Source organism: Electrona antarctica, assembly GCF_951216825.1.
Source record: "Electrona antarctica genome assembly, chromosome: 20".
Classification (NCBI taxonomy): domain Eukaryota; kingdom Metazoa; phylum Chordata; class Actinopteri; order Myctophiformes; family Myctophidae; genus Electrona; species Electrona antarctica.
Genome location: NC_136801.1, coordinates 12,428,597 through 12,445,370, shown reverse-complemented (window position 1 = coordinate 12,445,370; position 16,774 = coordinate 12,428,597). Strand labels below are relative to the sequence as shown.

Genomic DNA, 16,774 nt, shown 5'->3' with positions numbered 1-16,774 from the left:
CGCTTCAATAAGAGTAGCTGCCATGGCTCATGCGGGGCAGAGGGCCGGGTGAGGACCGTGAGGTTCCCAGTTCGATCCCGGGCTCCCCCAGAGTTACTGTCGAAGTGTCCTTGAGCAAGACACTGACACTGGGGGGGGGGGGGGGGTGTTCTCTCTGATTAGATAAGTGTCCCGCAGTCCCTCCTTGGACAGAAACAACTGAACCACATGATAACCGGTGAAATTCTGGTGACTGAAAATCCAATCAGTTGACGTGTGTGCAGTGAGACAGGAGGAGCCAAGGGCCATGCAGGCGATGGTTATAGGCCCAAATCCTATTGCCTGACCTTGGGAGAGCCACTGATTCGGTGACATATGGGCACATTCTCCCTCTGACCCACCCAGCAAAACTAAACCTTTTACTTCTGTCCCTGCTCACCGGTGCACAGCACAGCACAGCACATCGCGCACGCATGCACGTACGCACACACTTCACTTAATCCCATTTGATGAGCCAATATCTTAATGATGCCTGATTTGGCCCCTTCACCTCCCACCCCCCCCATCATCTCTGTCCTCGGTCATCATAATCAGCCTCTCAGCTGTGCTTTATAGGAAAGACAATCTATATAAAGCAAAGGGTCTCAGTTTGGTCAGTGTAGCATAGAGGCCAATAACATGAGATACCCCTCCCCCCGCCCCGCCCCCTTCTGTCTTTACTGTGCCCCTTGTGTTGCCCCGGAGGACTGTTATTCGTAGATTCTTGGAAATTTATCAAAGTAATGGTTTCCTGGAAATATTGCAAATTGAACAAGACGTAAGACGGTCGGTCATCTGACCACAGTGTGTATCTGATCAAAACCGTTATCCGTCATCTGGAAAATATCAGGGACTCTGTTGCTGTGGCCCCACCACGATGCGAGAGGCTCAATGTGTGAGTCTGTAAAGTGCAGTGTTGATTTTGATGGCAAATTTGTATTTAGTCTACTGTAAGTCGTTTTGGGTAGTTTTAGTCATATTTTTGTCATTGAAAATAGTTTTAGTCTAGTTTTAGTCGACTAAATATCATAAGATTTTAGTTGGCTAAATCTACACTTGATTTTGTCGACTAAAATGTATGTTGGCGGGCCACCTGAGCTTGCAGGTCTGCTATTTTCAAAGCACAACACCGGAGCGCAACCAAACATAAAATTACTTGTCTTTAGGTTCTACTGGATCTCTTCTCCACTAGTCCCTCCCTAACATTTTAGTCCTGTTTTTATTTGTTGATGAAATTGTCGCAATGTTTAGTTGTACTTTTAGTTTTAATTTAGTTTTCGTCAGTTAAAAAAGGTGGTCGACGAACATTTTTCATGTTAGTCGTCAAAATCAACACTGCATGTTGGTCAGTGCGGCTCTCATCCCCATGGCTGGAGGGAGCGTGGACAGTCGAGTCAGTGTGTGTCTGTTACAAGTTCCTACAAGTTCTGTATTCAACATGTACTTAAAAAGTGCAAAGGTATTAGCATCAAAATATAATTTGAGTATTGAGTATTGTCTCATTGTGCAGAATGTCTCATTTAGCAAGTTTTCAAATGTATAACACTCTTTAAAAATAGCCTATCTACAAGTTTAAAAACAAGTGGCTTGTAAATCGGCTTAGTAGATTGGCTATTTTCAAAAATCCAAAGCATACAGAGCTGAAGCGGTTAGTGTATGTTTTGTAACAAAAAATTACATTTCAATTAATTGTAGTGGAGCAAAAAGTACAATATCTGCCTCTGGGATGTAGTGGAGTAGAAGTAAAAGAAGGTATTGAAAATTGGAAGTACTCCATTAACCCATTTTGGGCTTTTAAAGCATTATGTTATACTTTAGCAGATCTACAAGCTCATAGCGCGGCACCGAGTGCTGCGCTATGAACTTGTAGGTCTGCTATTTTTGAAAAATGTGGCGCAAATCTTTGAATATATATTATTTCAGAGCGTTTTTAACTCAAATCTTTGCTTCTGGGCGAGGTCCCTGGAACTACATATTGTCAGATAGGTGTCAGCGGCCAATTACATATATGTTTTGGGGGTCCTTGACATGAAAATGTTTGAGAATGACTGACACAGAAACATGTCTGAGTTTTCTCAGAAAACTGTCAGGATTTAGAAGTCATTTGTAGAATCTTTTCTCAGGTCTAAATGGGTTAAGTAGAGTATACTTGAGTAAATGTACTCAGTTACCGTCCACCGCTGGGGTTGTGGGTGGAGGAAACAAATAGCCCAACTCATCCCGGCCATAAAGAAAGGTTGCACCACAACCCAATAAGGGTCTGACGCTGATGAATGTGACCGGGGACAGAGAGGCGACCCTGGCCAGTCTCCACCAGAAATGAAACCACAGGGACATAAAATAGGTTATTATCGTCACGCGGTGACAGCCCGAACGGACGGAACACTGGGGGGAGATAGATGGACAGACAAACTGACAAAAAAAGGAATTTGAAGGGAAAAAGAGCCCCCTCAAAAAACGGGCCCCGATTTCGCCGATGATAAGTGCGTGGAGAGATAACCTCACAGGATCAGCCAGCGAGGGACGGCAAGGTTTCATGTGCATAAGCACATCTTCTAACCCGGCAAAGCGAAATGCATATTCTAATAGCTCAGCGTGGACGAGAAGAGCTCCTGAAAATGATTTAAAACGCTCCCACTTGATCAAGATCAAGGGCTGACGGACGATCATATACCAGGCTTTGCTGCTGCTTGAAGTTTTATCTCAAGGTTGACCCTCAGCTCAGCGACATAATCACACTATTCAAATACACTCGCCGCTTCTTGACTTCTTAACTGATCATTGATTTCTTTCTCTTTTTTCATTGTCGCACTGATGCTGGCTTTTAATTCATTGTACAAGGGAGGGTTCAAGGGATTTTATATCACTCCAGTCGTGTAGCAGATTCATTGCGAGCGCAGTCAGCGCACGCGCGCACGCACGCACGCACGCACGCACGCACGCACGCACGCACGCACGCACGCACGCACGCACGCACGCACGCATGTACATGTAACGGCCCGGAATAGGCTCCTCACGGGCCTCTTCCGACTTCCTTCACAGGTGTTCCCACTAGCTATTAAGGGGAAATCCCACTACTGCTGCACATGCACGCCACGCACACAAACAACCATTGAACTAGCTCCCAACAACAACAGTGCAGGCATGCAGAGCGGAAGCTCTTATGAAACTCACCTGCAGCTGCATGGGCGGGGTGACGCTGACGGGCGAGGGCAGGCTGCGGGCCGGCGACTGGCTGTGCCTATGAGGCGGAGAGTGCGGCCCGTGGCCGGAGGTGGAGGAGCAGGTGGAGCCGCCGGGAGAGGGGACGGACGACTGCTGCTGTAGCCTGGGCGGAGTCATGTGATGCTGTGACAGCAGCGCGGTCTGCTGGGCATGGTTGGTCTGTTGTTGGTGGTGGTGGTGGTGGTGAAGGTGCTGCTGCTGTTGTTGTTGTTGTTGTTGTTGCTGGTGGTGGTGGTGCTGTAGCTGCTGCAGCTGTTGCAGGTGTTGGAGCTGGGAGTTCAGCGATGAGGTAGCTGTGGACGGACGAGCAGGAAGACAAGCTGTTAGGACTAGTCCCTCGCACAGATAACATTCTTTCTTTCTTGAGTATTAGTGCGGTACGAGGCCTTTAAAAAAAAAGCTCCCGTAGGATTTTTGTGCCAAAATTGATGGGGTTCAAATTTCAAAGCCAGTTAATGTCCAATTGTCATAATATTAGAATTGTTTTGTATGTTTTAAAACATTCTGAGTTGATTTCTTAAACTTTGAAAGTGTCCAGAAGAATCTTTATTGACTTTTGGTAGGGGTGTTTCCTCACCTGGGTGCCCCCGGACTGACCCCTATGCCTATAAGTTCTCATTACATTCCTCGCTCTGCTCCTGTTCCAGAATAACGTCAAATTAGATAAAAAGAATAAAAGTAGTTGTAGCTCGGCTGTGATAACACAAATGAGTAGTAGCTAATACCAGGGGTCTTCCACAGGCGGCCCATGACCCCTAGGGGGTCCTCAGAGTTACTACATGGGCCCACCAAATCTTTGAGGGTTAGGAACGTTTTTTACACATTAAACCTCTTGAACCATAGCATCCCTATTCTGAGGAGAACTTTAGAGATTGCATTGAGGTAAAGAGAAAATGCTCTCAAGCAACGTAAATTGATTGAGTTGCACTGTGGATGCAATCCGTTCCAAGAGAAGACATTATTGAAGATTCTGGTTTCATCAGCACTTGTGTCAGATGGGGCAAAAAATTACACTCTTCAGTTTGCAGATAAGGGCCAGAAGCGCTTTGAGGAGTTTGTTTGTAACGATTCATCTCTACATCAAGTCTCTCAGTGTGGGACAAAATGACGAAACTCAAGTTGAAGACATTTTCGAATTGGATGGAAAAAACGAAAGTACATATTGGAGACAAAGTCATCAAGTTGCGTGAGGAACGTGAATTGCTGGGACGATTTTTAAGCATCCAAGGCAGCCGACAAAGTTTAGTTCCCAAAGGAGACAATTGGTGAATATGAGATGTCAATAGTACCCCGTTCTCTGTGTGCTGTTGATGGCACCCTGTACATTCCCACAGCATGCAGTAGAAGGCAGAGCCACTTGAAGTTGTCCCACAGCCTGATCTGATGCAGGAAGATCTTTCAGGTATCCCACAGCCTGTCAACGTTCTGATAGGTGACTCCATGGGTGTTCTTCAGAGTATGAAGAAGACACCAACCATGCTGAAGCTTGCAGATCTTCAGGATGCATTCAACAAACTGACTATGATGTAGGACGCATTGTCTTTGATCGGTATATGGAACAGTCATTAAAGAATAAGACTCGATAGAAGAGAGCAACTTCATCTGTAGAATATAAAATCCATCCAGAGATGAAGCCCACCATGTCCATCAAGGACAGTAAAACCAAATAAATAAACTGGAGTTTAGGGTTAACCAGCTCACTAATCAATGACATGATGTATTTGTTTTTGCCCTGAAGTAGGGTAATTGAAAGGCAGAGAGTTGACAAAAGTTAGCTTTTTTTCCTTGAAAATAATGAAGACCAAATTATGATGTCTGTTTTGCATAGCTCAACTCAACTCACTCAAGGACCCCTAAATTAATATGTATTTAACTGTGGACCCCCATTTGAAAAATATTTTGTGCCATTAGTGTCACCGGAAAGACAAGAAAGACCCCAGTCAAAAGTCAGAAAAGATTATTCTGGCTACTTTAAAAGTGTAAGAAATCAACTTAGAATATTTTAAAACCTGCAAAACAACCCTAATATTATGAAAATCTGACATTAATTGTCTGGCGTACTATTATGGGAGGTCCCAAAATAGATGACCCCTCAGAAAAGGGGTGGGGGTCGGGAAAATTTGAACCCCATCATTTTGTGACAGTTTGGTTCCTATAAAAGCCAAAACAGCAACAAAAAAAAAATTGGCAAAAGAATCCTACGGAAGTACACTATATCAGTCGATACCGAGTACCGAACCGATACCAGTGTGTAATTTAAAAAATATAATATAAAGTGGTTCTCAAAGTGGTTTCCTTGAGGGGGGGGTTTATTGAGAAAAAAAGTTTGAATACCACTGATCTAAGAATAAATACAAATGCCATTAATAATTGTTAAGTGCAGCTACACGTTAGTGAAATACTAATGTCAAATAATATGATTAGCCTTCTGTAAATTATCATCAAGTGATATATACATTATGTGGCATCGGATCGGCATAGAGTAGATACCAGCATTTTAGGCAGTATCGGCAGCTTTCTCCGATGCTATCGGTATCGGAAAACCTCTACTCTCACACCTATAGTTCTCTCAATCTCAAACCAACTCTCACACACAACGGACGCGACAACATGGCCACAACAGTGAGGTGCACGATAATTGAACAACACCCTAGAATCGAGTCTCGACACATGGAAACATGTACAGTAGGAGTGCGAGTAGCACAGTGTGAGGAGTGGTGGGGACACTGATGTAAAATGCTCGGTGCCACAATAAGGTGCTGCATGATTCTAGCTTCAGTGGCAAAGAAGAGATGATAGCCAGCCTGGAGGACAAAGCTATCAAGTTTGAGTGATATAATTGCTCTCCGTGGAGCAAAAGCTCTCCATTGTGTCACTTTGGAGAAGAATGTCAGAATGTTTTGGCTTTAATGGCTTTAAATCTCGTAAGAACAGCAATCCATCTTCTCTGAGAGTCTCGAGAAATTAGCCCCCATTAACTAATTGGATTCAGTAATGGCATGCCATCAGAAGAACTCCATTTCTAGATTTAGATGCTTGTAAAAAAGAATTAACACACTTTTGAAACTGTTATCAGCCACTTAGAGATGGACTACGTACTAGTCTCTAGCACTATTAAACAGCATGGATCCACACATAGCATCTGAATTAAAAGAGCATATCAAACACTATGTTGGTGGTGTGCAGTTATGTAATTCAGCTTTACAGTAACATACTGTATGTGCAGTATAATCATTTAAAGCTGCAATAATATGTCAACATTTTAATTACCTTTTTTTTCTTTTCTTTTTTGGTGTTCAGACAGCCAGCAATGGGTAGAACTCTCCCAAAAAATGTAGTCTCTGTGACACATCTAGGGGCCGCAATCTGCATTCAAAGGTTTTCCTAGAAGCTTTGTCATTGGTCGATTTGCCTGTCTGCTTCCTGATTGGTTAGTCATTGCGACCGGGTTTTTTTCGACCAATGACAAAGCTACTAGGAACATCTTTGAATGCAGATTGCGGCCCCTAGATGTGTCACAGAGACTACTTTTTTTGGGAGCGTTCTACCCATTGCTGGCTGTCTGAACACCAAAAGAAAAGAAAAGAAAAGGTCATTAAAATTTTGACATATTATTGCTTATAGCAGCTTTAATGGTAGAATTCGGTGGTGCCATTTCTTTCTTCCTGAGAGACATTTTTGTAAGAATGTTCAGCACTTCAAATCGTTTAATCTTTTAGCAGGCGGGGGGAGTAACAACACAAAACATTTCTATGAGCATGCACAGTTGGTAGTAAGGCATAATTCATAATACTAAATGAAATATTTTCTTCAAACTGAGCTTAACAACTCCTTCAAAACAGGAGCAGTTCTAACCTTAATGTCTATAATTGACACAAAGACAAAAAGTATTGTAGATTGGCAAATTTCAAATGGCCAAAAGGGCTGAAGTGGCTAATGTTTTATAATAATAATAATAATAATAATAATAATAATAATAATAATAATAATAATAATAATAATAATAATAATAATAAATGTAATAATAATAATAATAATAATATGGGTAATAATAATATGGGTAATAATAATAATAAAACCCTACAAAGTAACTAGTAACCACATTTCAAATAATTGAAGTGTATACTTAAGTACAGTACTTGAGTTGAGTAACTGTACTTGGTTACTTTACACCACTGAATTAAATATTTTCTCCAAACTGAGCTTAACAACTCCTTCAATACAGGAGCAGATCTGAAAAATGTCTATGACTGAGTGACACAAAGGACAGAAACATTCGAGTTAGATGTTTCCTTGATCTTATGGTCCGTAAATTGACTGGATTATTTTTCAGATAAACACTGTAAGTGTGGAACCTCTGAGATGTGTATTCAGTGCTTATGAAAACAATTGACTGTGACTCTAAAACAGAGCTCCAGCTACAATACTGTACAGTATAAATTAGCATTAATGAGTACGTAATACATAAAATAGCTACAGTATAAGAAATATAAAAATCACACCCTTTTCAGGGGTTCAGAATAACATTCTTAAACCAACTCTGCTATAAATATCACAATTATAGTGGTATCGGTGATGAAAAATAAATAATTCCCAGGATACAGTATGTAAATATAGTACACTAGAATTCGGCCCGCAATGTTGCACCGCTGAACTGACTGATATGCCCATATACAGTATGAAGATCTCTGAATCTGTCAGTCCTTGTTATGCCCATATATGGTCATGCCCCCTTTTGTGCCCATATGGAGCTGACCGGTTTGTTTGCACCTGATGCAATCACAATAGATTGACGTTAGACAACGTTACACACCCCATATTTGAGGTGTAGCTGCATTGGGAACTCCTTATATGGTCATGGCTGAGTCATGGTGACATGAGCATGACATCATAGGTCCACCCGAGGTCGGTCCTACCTAAAGCCAATTATTGAGGGGCGCTTACATCACCATTACATCACCTAATCAACAGTTAGACTTTAATATATCAGCGCCCCTCACTTCACAGGGGTGTGATTTTTATATATAAGAGGATAAATAAATACAATTCAAATTCATAAACACAAAATGTATTATTTGAGGTGCTACAATTACAATTTAGGCATTTAGCAGATGCTCTTCATTCAGAGTAACTTATAATAAGTAAGGTAAACACAAGGAATTAGGCGTACTTTAAATGTAACTTCAAAATTCATCAAATACTTAGATTGCTGTCAAAGTGCAGGTAGTATGTGTAGAGTCAGTAATGAACAGAAGAGACATCTAAATTCCTTCATGCTGCTAAGAAAACATGACTAGCCTTGAGTCGAGGCTAAGATGTATCAGGTTTTTTCCAGTTGAAAAGCTGTTTTTTTTCAACAAGCAACATGGTTATTATGACAAAAGTGTTCCCTGTCACAAAACATTTTCAGATGGGGGTCCGCCACCACCACCGCCACCGCCACCGCCACCGCCACCAAATACATACAGTTGGAGGCCATCGATATTGTCCTTTTCTTTTTGCTGAGGTTTGCGTGATCTGCGCAAAACCCCTTTTGGTGTTTTAAACATTATGTTATAATTTAGCTATTGAAAAATAGCAGATCTACAAGCTCATAGCGCGCCACCGAGTGGCGCGCTACGAGCTTGTAGGTCTGCTATTTTTGAAAAATCGTGAAAATGTTTATTTCAGAAAACTGGAGGATTTAGAAGGATTTTGTTTTAATTTTGAGGTCAGGCCTAAATGGGTCAAATGATAAGGGACAATATCGGTGGCACCCAACTGTATGATTTTGGGGGTCCTTGGCATAAAAGAAGTTTGAGAACTAAGAGATTTAGAAGGCCTTTATAGAATTGGCCTTATGTCTTAATCAATGGGTTAAGCAGTGTTGGCAATAATAAATCACAGTATGTGAGAGAGAGGAAAGAAGAACAACAAGATAGTTGGTCAGGCAGTTCAAGAGATGTATGTCTCGGATGTCTATTGATAATGCTGTGTGAAACGAGGCACGGACAAGCCTGTACACAGTACACAGTACAGTACATACCGAATCAATGCACTTCAATAATTGAAGTGTGGTTGTCTCATGAAAAATGAATTAAACATCACGGGCAGATGTGCCTTTGATTAGCATGGTCATTCAGACTTCACGGAGGGGCTAAGATGAAGATTTGATCAAGATGACCCCCCCCCCCCCCACACACACACACACACACACACACACACTGTACTGTACTCTTACGTACAGTAAAGCATCAGAAAGAACAGTAGGAGAGAGAAAAAAAGACAGCCGAGTCTCGGCCAGTAAACAGTGCACTTTTTAACATCCCCCCCCCCCCCTCCCCCCCCTTCTCTACCTCCTCCTGACACATTGACACCTCCCTCACACCCCACCATGAATTATATATCATCTGCAACACGCAAAGAAGCCAAGAGTCCAATTCTCACTTGAAATGTTGGGGCAAGTTGTCTGGCAAAAGCCCCGAGTCCCTGACAGAACCCGGCCTCTCTCTTCCCTCTTTGGCACAGTATGCTGCCACGAGAAAACACTGAACCCTGTTTAAAGACAGGGGTTGGGATGAAAGGAAAGAAAGACAAAAAAAAAGAAGTAGGGGGAAAAACAGAGAATGAAAGAGATAGAAATGATATTTCTGTCAGGAAAATTATCGCAAAACCGGGGCGAGATCAAAGACGGTTCGAGAATTTCCTCCAGCGTTGGCCGGCCATTAAGGCAGGAGGAACAAGAGGCACAACAAAAGAATATGAAGCAGAGAGAGAGAGGAAAACAAATACAGAGGGAATATGGGAGAAGCCCCATGTGGCCTTATTATAAGGGCTCCACCGCAGGTAACCATATTCTTTTAACAGCGGTGCTTTATAAATTCTGTCATCTTGTTAGGACTGTCAGGACCACTGACCCTCCCTTCCCCTCTAACTGGGCAACTGGCATTTTCAAAGCTCATTCTTTTTAACTGCAGCTTGTCTGATTGCCTCGGCTGAGCACATAATCCAAAGCGGGCCTGTCTCGGCTAATTGTTTGTGCTCCTTTCCCTCCTGGCAGACACATGACCGAGGATGAGAAGTGGGGAGCTTCACTTATGATGGAGAGAGGGCAAAAGGGATGCCACCAGGATCCTATAGAGCTAATTATATCCTTCCACTCCTCTCCTTTTGTAGTGTACCCATGCTTGCTCACCGTGGTCTTCCCACTTAGACATCACGCCCGCAGGGGGCTCCGAGTTTGAGGGGCCCCCACTCTGAACAGCTGTTCACGATAATACTAATTGAACTGATGGTGTGTGTGTGTGTGTGTGTGTGTGTGTGTGCGTGCGTGCGTGCGTGCGTGCGTGCGTGCGTGCGTGCGTGCGTGTGTGGGGGGGGGTCCTTCTTTAAGTAAAAAATGAGACGTGAATTGCACTGTGGCATGTCAATTGACATGGCAGCCATCATCTTGGGACCATGAAATTTACCTGGGAGGAGCAGGTGGTTACGTGTGCATGTGTGCACAGAGGTGATGTCTTAAGGCTACGGACCGGCATGCTTTACAGAACCTGTCCACCACCTGTCTTTCTCCAGTCTGCTGGGGGTCTCTGGGGGGCTTTGGCTTCATCACAGTGCCACTACTGTAAAAATCAACTATTATGTTTTGACTGTGACGTCCCCCTGACTTGAGTGAAGTACCGAAGTACGAATGCGAGGCTTGATTGTCAGAGGTCGAAAGGGTGGGTCAAGCCAGCTCATTTGTCAGACAAACCGCTATTTTTGTTTCCTGTGTGGCTGAGGAGTGAGAGACAAGCACACAGCACTCTAATTACTATCTCAGTGGTCCCTGGCAGACATACCACCCTTTCCCCCCATCACAGCACTTGTCTCCCCTACTTTTGCAGCTGTTTACTTCATATGAGTTGTCTGTGTGTGGGTTGTACGAGCACACTGACTGATGACATAGAAAATTCATTTTTTGCGCTCAAGTCCCTGCCCATTAGCCTGGTTAATAAACCAGACCGAATCAGCCGTTGGCAAAAAAAAGTTGCCTACCAGCGGATTACGGTCTGGCGAGGCTCAGTAGCACGCCTCTTTCCTACAGCAGAGAACAGGTCGGACCAATCGGGACACGGTATGCAATATAGGCGGGCTTTGGTACAGTGACGTTCAATGCTTGAGACTTTTGACTGACAGTAGCTCTGACCAATTGCGTCAAAGAGAAAATGTTCCCCGGGAAATGAAATCCAAGTGGAGCCAGCCCAGACTGATATACCGCGACAGTGTTGTGTGATATTAGTCTGGCTTATTAGCCAGGCTACCTGCCCATCACCACGGAGGTTGTGGGTTCTAATCCACAGTGGTGCATCTGGCTTTGTCGTACATCTACTCTATGCCAACACAATTGGTGCATGTATTCCTATGGGCTGGGGTGAGGCGGCACCTATTAGCAGGGAGTGCTGGGCGGGAGGAGTAGGATGATGGCCTCCCGATTGGGGCTCCTCACTGGCAGGTGAGTCGGTAGAATTTAACAGGAGTGACAACTGACAACACAGTTAATTAATTGGAATTAATTGGCATAACGACTAAATTGGGGAGAAGGGGTATTGGGTAATTGGCTACTCTAAATAAAAAATGAAAGGCGTTTCATTTTGTAGCGTTTGTTGCACTGTTGCTCCAGCCCAACAGAAATTATTTTAGAAAAATGCACTGGACTAGTAACGCTGGATAGAGTAAGTAGATGAAGGGATATGGTTCCATCTGGAAGGGCCACTGTAGATGTACAGGCACTGGCACATGAAAGTGTATGTTGATGAGTTTATTGGCTACAGTGGTGTATACAGTAGCACAGGGTTTTAGTGTTTACTGTTCATCTTGGAACTAAACAAGCTCAAACAGATAGATGATAAAGCATGTCCATGCTCTGGGAGCACGGTGAGGTCGGTAGCACTGTCTGTCACCTCATAGCTAGAAGGTCCCGGGTTCGATTCCCGCCAGGGACGCTATGGGCGCTGGGGAGGGACATGTTCTCTCCTCCAGCTAAGAAGGTTACGCATTTCAAAAAAGATATTGATTCACTTGGGTTTTCGCTGAGTATAAGCCTATATAGAAAGCAGCTTGGCAATAGGTTGGATTGCTGGTAGGATCCTGTTATGTTCATCACATTATTTGTTATACAAAAGGGCCTGCAGTCAAGGGCAGGCCAACTTGAATGGTGACTAAGTATATATTGAAATGTTATTTAAAGAATAAGCCCCTTGAGATGCATCATCTCGTTTTAGAGGGGGTCCTCGGGCACAACACATATAGACAAAACATTACATCTTGCTGATGGAAATAAAATTCCTAGGTTGTCTATGGTGTGGTATACAAAAATGGCCATAACTTCTTTTCGCAGTGTTTCCGACAGAGCAGGCCTCTCATTCTGTGGACCTTAATGACAACATTAATAGAAAAAACACAAATAAAAAGTACGGCACGGCATGACATGATGACGGACCTGTCGCCCCCCGGCTAATAAGACTGCAAGTTTGTCAAGGCTAGGGCAAGTGCTCTGGAGACAGTATAGAAATATTCTTTTTAACTAGCCTACTGTTACAGCTTTATCTGTCTTTGGCAATGCTAGAGAGAGAGAGGGTAAGCTGAGGCTGTAATCACATACAGTAGTACTAGAAACTGAAGAGTTTCCCTGTCAGGAGTTAATGAAAATGTCCAATGTGACCCATCCTGTGTTTATAGCACCAAGCACCATCCTAGACGTCATTCCCTCCTAACAAGCAGAGGTACAAACATTCCCCTTACTGCCTGCCGGTCTGCATCACGTCCCACGATGGGAGTCCGGATAAACCACTAGGTCGCAATTGCTTCGCTCAATGAGTCACACTCATAATAATTACCCCACTGGAGGTATAAAGGAGCTTCAGCCGACGATGAGATCTGGTCATTATGTGAAGGTGGTCAAAGGAAGGTCATTTTTACTGGAGAAGCACTCGGGAGACTGATATCATCGTCGGATGATGAGTACCTCAGGTACTGACTGACCTTACCACACCTTATGTCTTACAGTAGCTCAGGTACTTACCGTACCAGATAGATAAAAGGTACTACCTGTAAATATGTAGATTATTTGTTTGGTTTTATTGATCTCTCTCCCTCTCTTTGCCTTGCCCCCTCCCTCTTCTTCCTTTTCTCGAATAAAAAACAAAATAAACAAAACAACCCCGATGCTTTCACTGCACTAAGTTGATTCTGATTGCGATCTATTCCCCGGTTAATTTTGTTCTTTAGCCTTAAGGCGCTGTACAGCAAAATAACTTCTTTGTTTAGGGTTACAGTATGGATATGTGTCAGCTTCATCATGATTTCAGGCATTTTGTTCAAAAAAATGTGTTTTGCAATAATCGACCTGCTGGTGGCGCTTCAACGGGCCAATGTGGAAAGGGTGGGATTTATTTTATTTTTTTATTTTTTTAAATGTTTTTTTTGTGGCTTTCGCCTTTATTTTATATTTTTTATGAAGGGACAGACAGTAGGCTGACAGGAAATGGGGAGAGAGATGGGGGGAAGACATGCAGTAAAGGCCGTCGGGATCGGGAGTCGAACCCGCGGCACACCGCCAGACTGGACTACCAGCCAAAGTGCCTGGACCATTGAGCCATGGCCCAGGCCAGGGTGCGATTTCTTCCTCTGCCTAGCCTCGGAAACCCAGACATTTCTATTTCCAGGGAGAAAAAAAATGTCTGTGGCCGAGTCCACTTCAATGCATACAGTAGCACAAACGTCGATCACTCTCTGCTGATTTCTGATCGTCTGCACCTTTGTTAAATTGACGCACACACGCACACATGTACACACACACACACTCCTCTCTCTCTCTCTGTCGCTCTAATTAATTAGTCTCATGTCGTGCAGCTGCGTCTAGATTCCCCCGGCGGATCCTGCCCATGCCATAGAAAGCATAGGTGGACCCCAGGCTATCCTCGGCCTAGATGGAATGTGCGTGCAAAACTTCATTCATGATTTGATTTGATTTTACATGAAAATGTGTTTCACATAAAAGTAATATAAAAATCAAAATAAATACCACTATATGGCGCTATAACAGGCCGATCTAAAAAATCCGGGGCAGAGTTTCTGCTCTGGCATCCAGGGAGTGTGTGTGACCGGGCCAACAGTGCCAAAGATTATCAGACAGACAGACAGAAAGACGGACGGACGGACGGACGGACGGACGGACGGACAGACGGACGTGGCCAAGACATAGTCTTGGCCACGTAGTCTTTGGCCTGGCGGAGAAATACAAATACTGCACACAGTATCAGTGTACAGTATACCAGTCTCGCTTTAGAGCGAGTTTACAGACTATATGTAGGCAATTGGTATTTGAAAAGAGTCAGCCACGGGTTCTAAGACCAAAACACAACGCTTGTAGGGATCCAGATATAATGCTTTCACTTTGTGATGCAAGGCAATATCAAACTGTGCTGTAGAATTCTCACTCCAGGGGAGGCATTTGAATCCTCTCCATGGACATGCTAGTCATACAGTACAAGTAAATCCCTTGTGTACTTTACAAAGTTGGCATTTGGTGACATGTACTGTACACACTCCACAGTGGTGTAAAGTAACAGTACATTTACTCAAGTAATGTACTTAAGTACACCTTTGAGCTAATTATACTTTACTGGAGTTCCAATTTTCAATACTTTAAGTTTTACTCCACTATAATTATTTGAAAACTTTAGTTACTAGTTACTTGGTAGATTTGAATGAGTACTTTTACTTTTGGTACTTAAAGTTTTGAATACTGGACTTTCTACAATAGGCTATTGACATGTGAGTAACTTCTTCCATCACTGATGAATAACGGTGAGTGTCATATTTCTGGTCGTAGTGTAATCGCTGGCAAATCCCGATACTGTACATCTAAAAGCCAAACAAGTTTGGTCTTCATACAGCTGTTAAGCTCATCAAATTCCATCCCCATGACATTACAGAAAGGTTTCTCCCAGTGATAGCAGAGTTTAATTGACATCGTCACTGGATGGTACATGTCAACAGACAGTGTAACACAGAGGTTTGGCTCAGGGCACCCCTGTACAATATGTTTTCACCCATGGTACCCCTGAATTATGACATATTACGCTACGCAAATATGTAAATATTTCCCCCTAAAATACAGCATGTCATGAGGACAAAGATTATCTTTCATCTTTCCATTATAAATTGTTAAACTGAAGTGATATTGATGAATTCCAAAAGTATCCTGCGGGGCAGCCGTGGACTTGCATCACGGCACCCACACCCTGCACTAACCTTCTGTCTTTGGGTTCTGTCCTTCATGGAGCCCACATGGCTCAGGAGTCAGTGTCCACCCTCTCCCCCCTCCCGTAAAAAAAAGAAAAGAAAAAAAAAACGAGCCAGTTTTGCTCGTCAGGACAGGCCCGGGGTTATTACAGCGTGTTCACGGGTCCCATCATGTGTCGTCAGACCGAGGCATGAGGCCGCGAGTAAAAGCCTCATGCAAAATTTATGTTCATGCGGCTGTTTCAGTGGGTGGAAGGAAAAAAAATCAATATTGCGGGGCCTGATGCGCGGGGATGACTGAGTGCTCTCTGACTGACAGTAAAAGCTAAGAGAGATTGAGGGGCTACATTTACGGCTCCCAGAAATGGAGTGGAGTAGAGTTGCACTAATAGTGGCTGCTCACCTCAAATTAGAATCTCATCGTCGGGATTATTTTTGATCACGCGCGGCTTTGATTGTGAGGGTCTTAAAGTATTGATGCCCTTAAGGTGGGAGAAAAACAACCCCTCTAGAATTCATCTTTCACTGCGGCTTCTCTGAGTATAGCTATACACAGTGAAAGGGTTTATTATGCCTTGCCTTCCTCTCCCCAACTCGCGCAGATACGAAGCGATTGTAGAATAATGAAAAGACAATGTGGGTATGAGTGGGACATCATAGGGCCTTTGTTCTGCGCTGCTCAGCTTACATTATGCTTTTGATATAGCGCGCCACATACCCACAGTGCATTTGGGGAGGCATGCGCGAGGAGGATGGAGCGCGCATACAGAGAAACGCGGAGAGAGAGAGAGATAGAGAGAGAAAGAGAGGGAGGGGGAGAGGGAGAGAAAAAGAATTCGGTGGGATGAAATAACCCCAAACAATGGGATTTGCTTTCCATTCTTCTGCCTCCATCTTCTGTCTTTAATTATTCCCTTTGGTTGTCTGAGGGAGCGTGTAAGCACTTTCACACAGCACAACAACATGCCCGGCAGCACAACACTGTCTGCCTTAGTGATGTTGGGTTGAGAGTTCTGAGTGACACGGAGCCTCTTGTGATTATTAATGCTGTTTAATACAACACAGAGCGCAAGCCACTGTGATTGGGATGACGGAGGGGGGTCGGAGGGCGAACAACAGATTCCGAAATGCACGCACGCTCAGAAACACAAGGGCGAAATGTTGAGAATTATGAACGCTTGGGATATATTTATCACCGCGTGTGTGTGTGTATATATGTTGGCCCATGCACTGCAAAAAAAATTAAATAGGCTAATATTTTGTG

The 16,774-nt window shown here is 43.6% G+C and overlaps 1 protein-coding gene across 1 annotated transcript in view; it reads right to left on the bottom strand.

The window, feature by feature from the left end:
• The window catches only part of pou6f2 (POU class 6 homeobox 2), a gene marked incomplete at its 3' end in the record, with an annotated part of 115,957 nt that overhangs the window by 49,651 nt on the left and 49,532 nt on the right, over positions 1-16,774 (bottom strand). Inside the window, exon 6 of the mRNA XM_079489319.1 lies at positions 3,193-3,536. Within this exon, the coding sequence (XP_079345445.1) occupies positions 3,193-3,536 (344 nt within the window). The remainder of the gene's footprint in view (positions 1-3,192; positions 3,537-16,774) is intronic.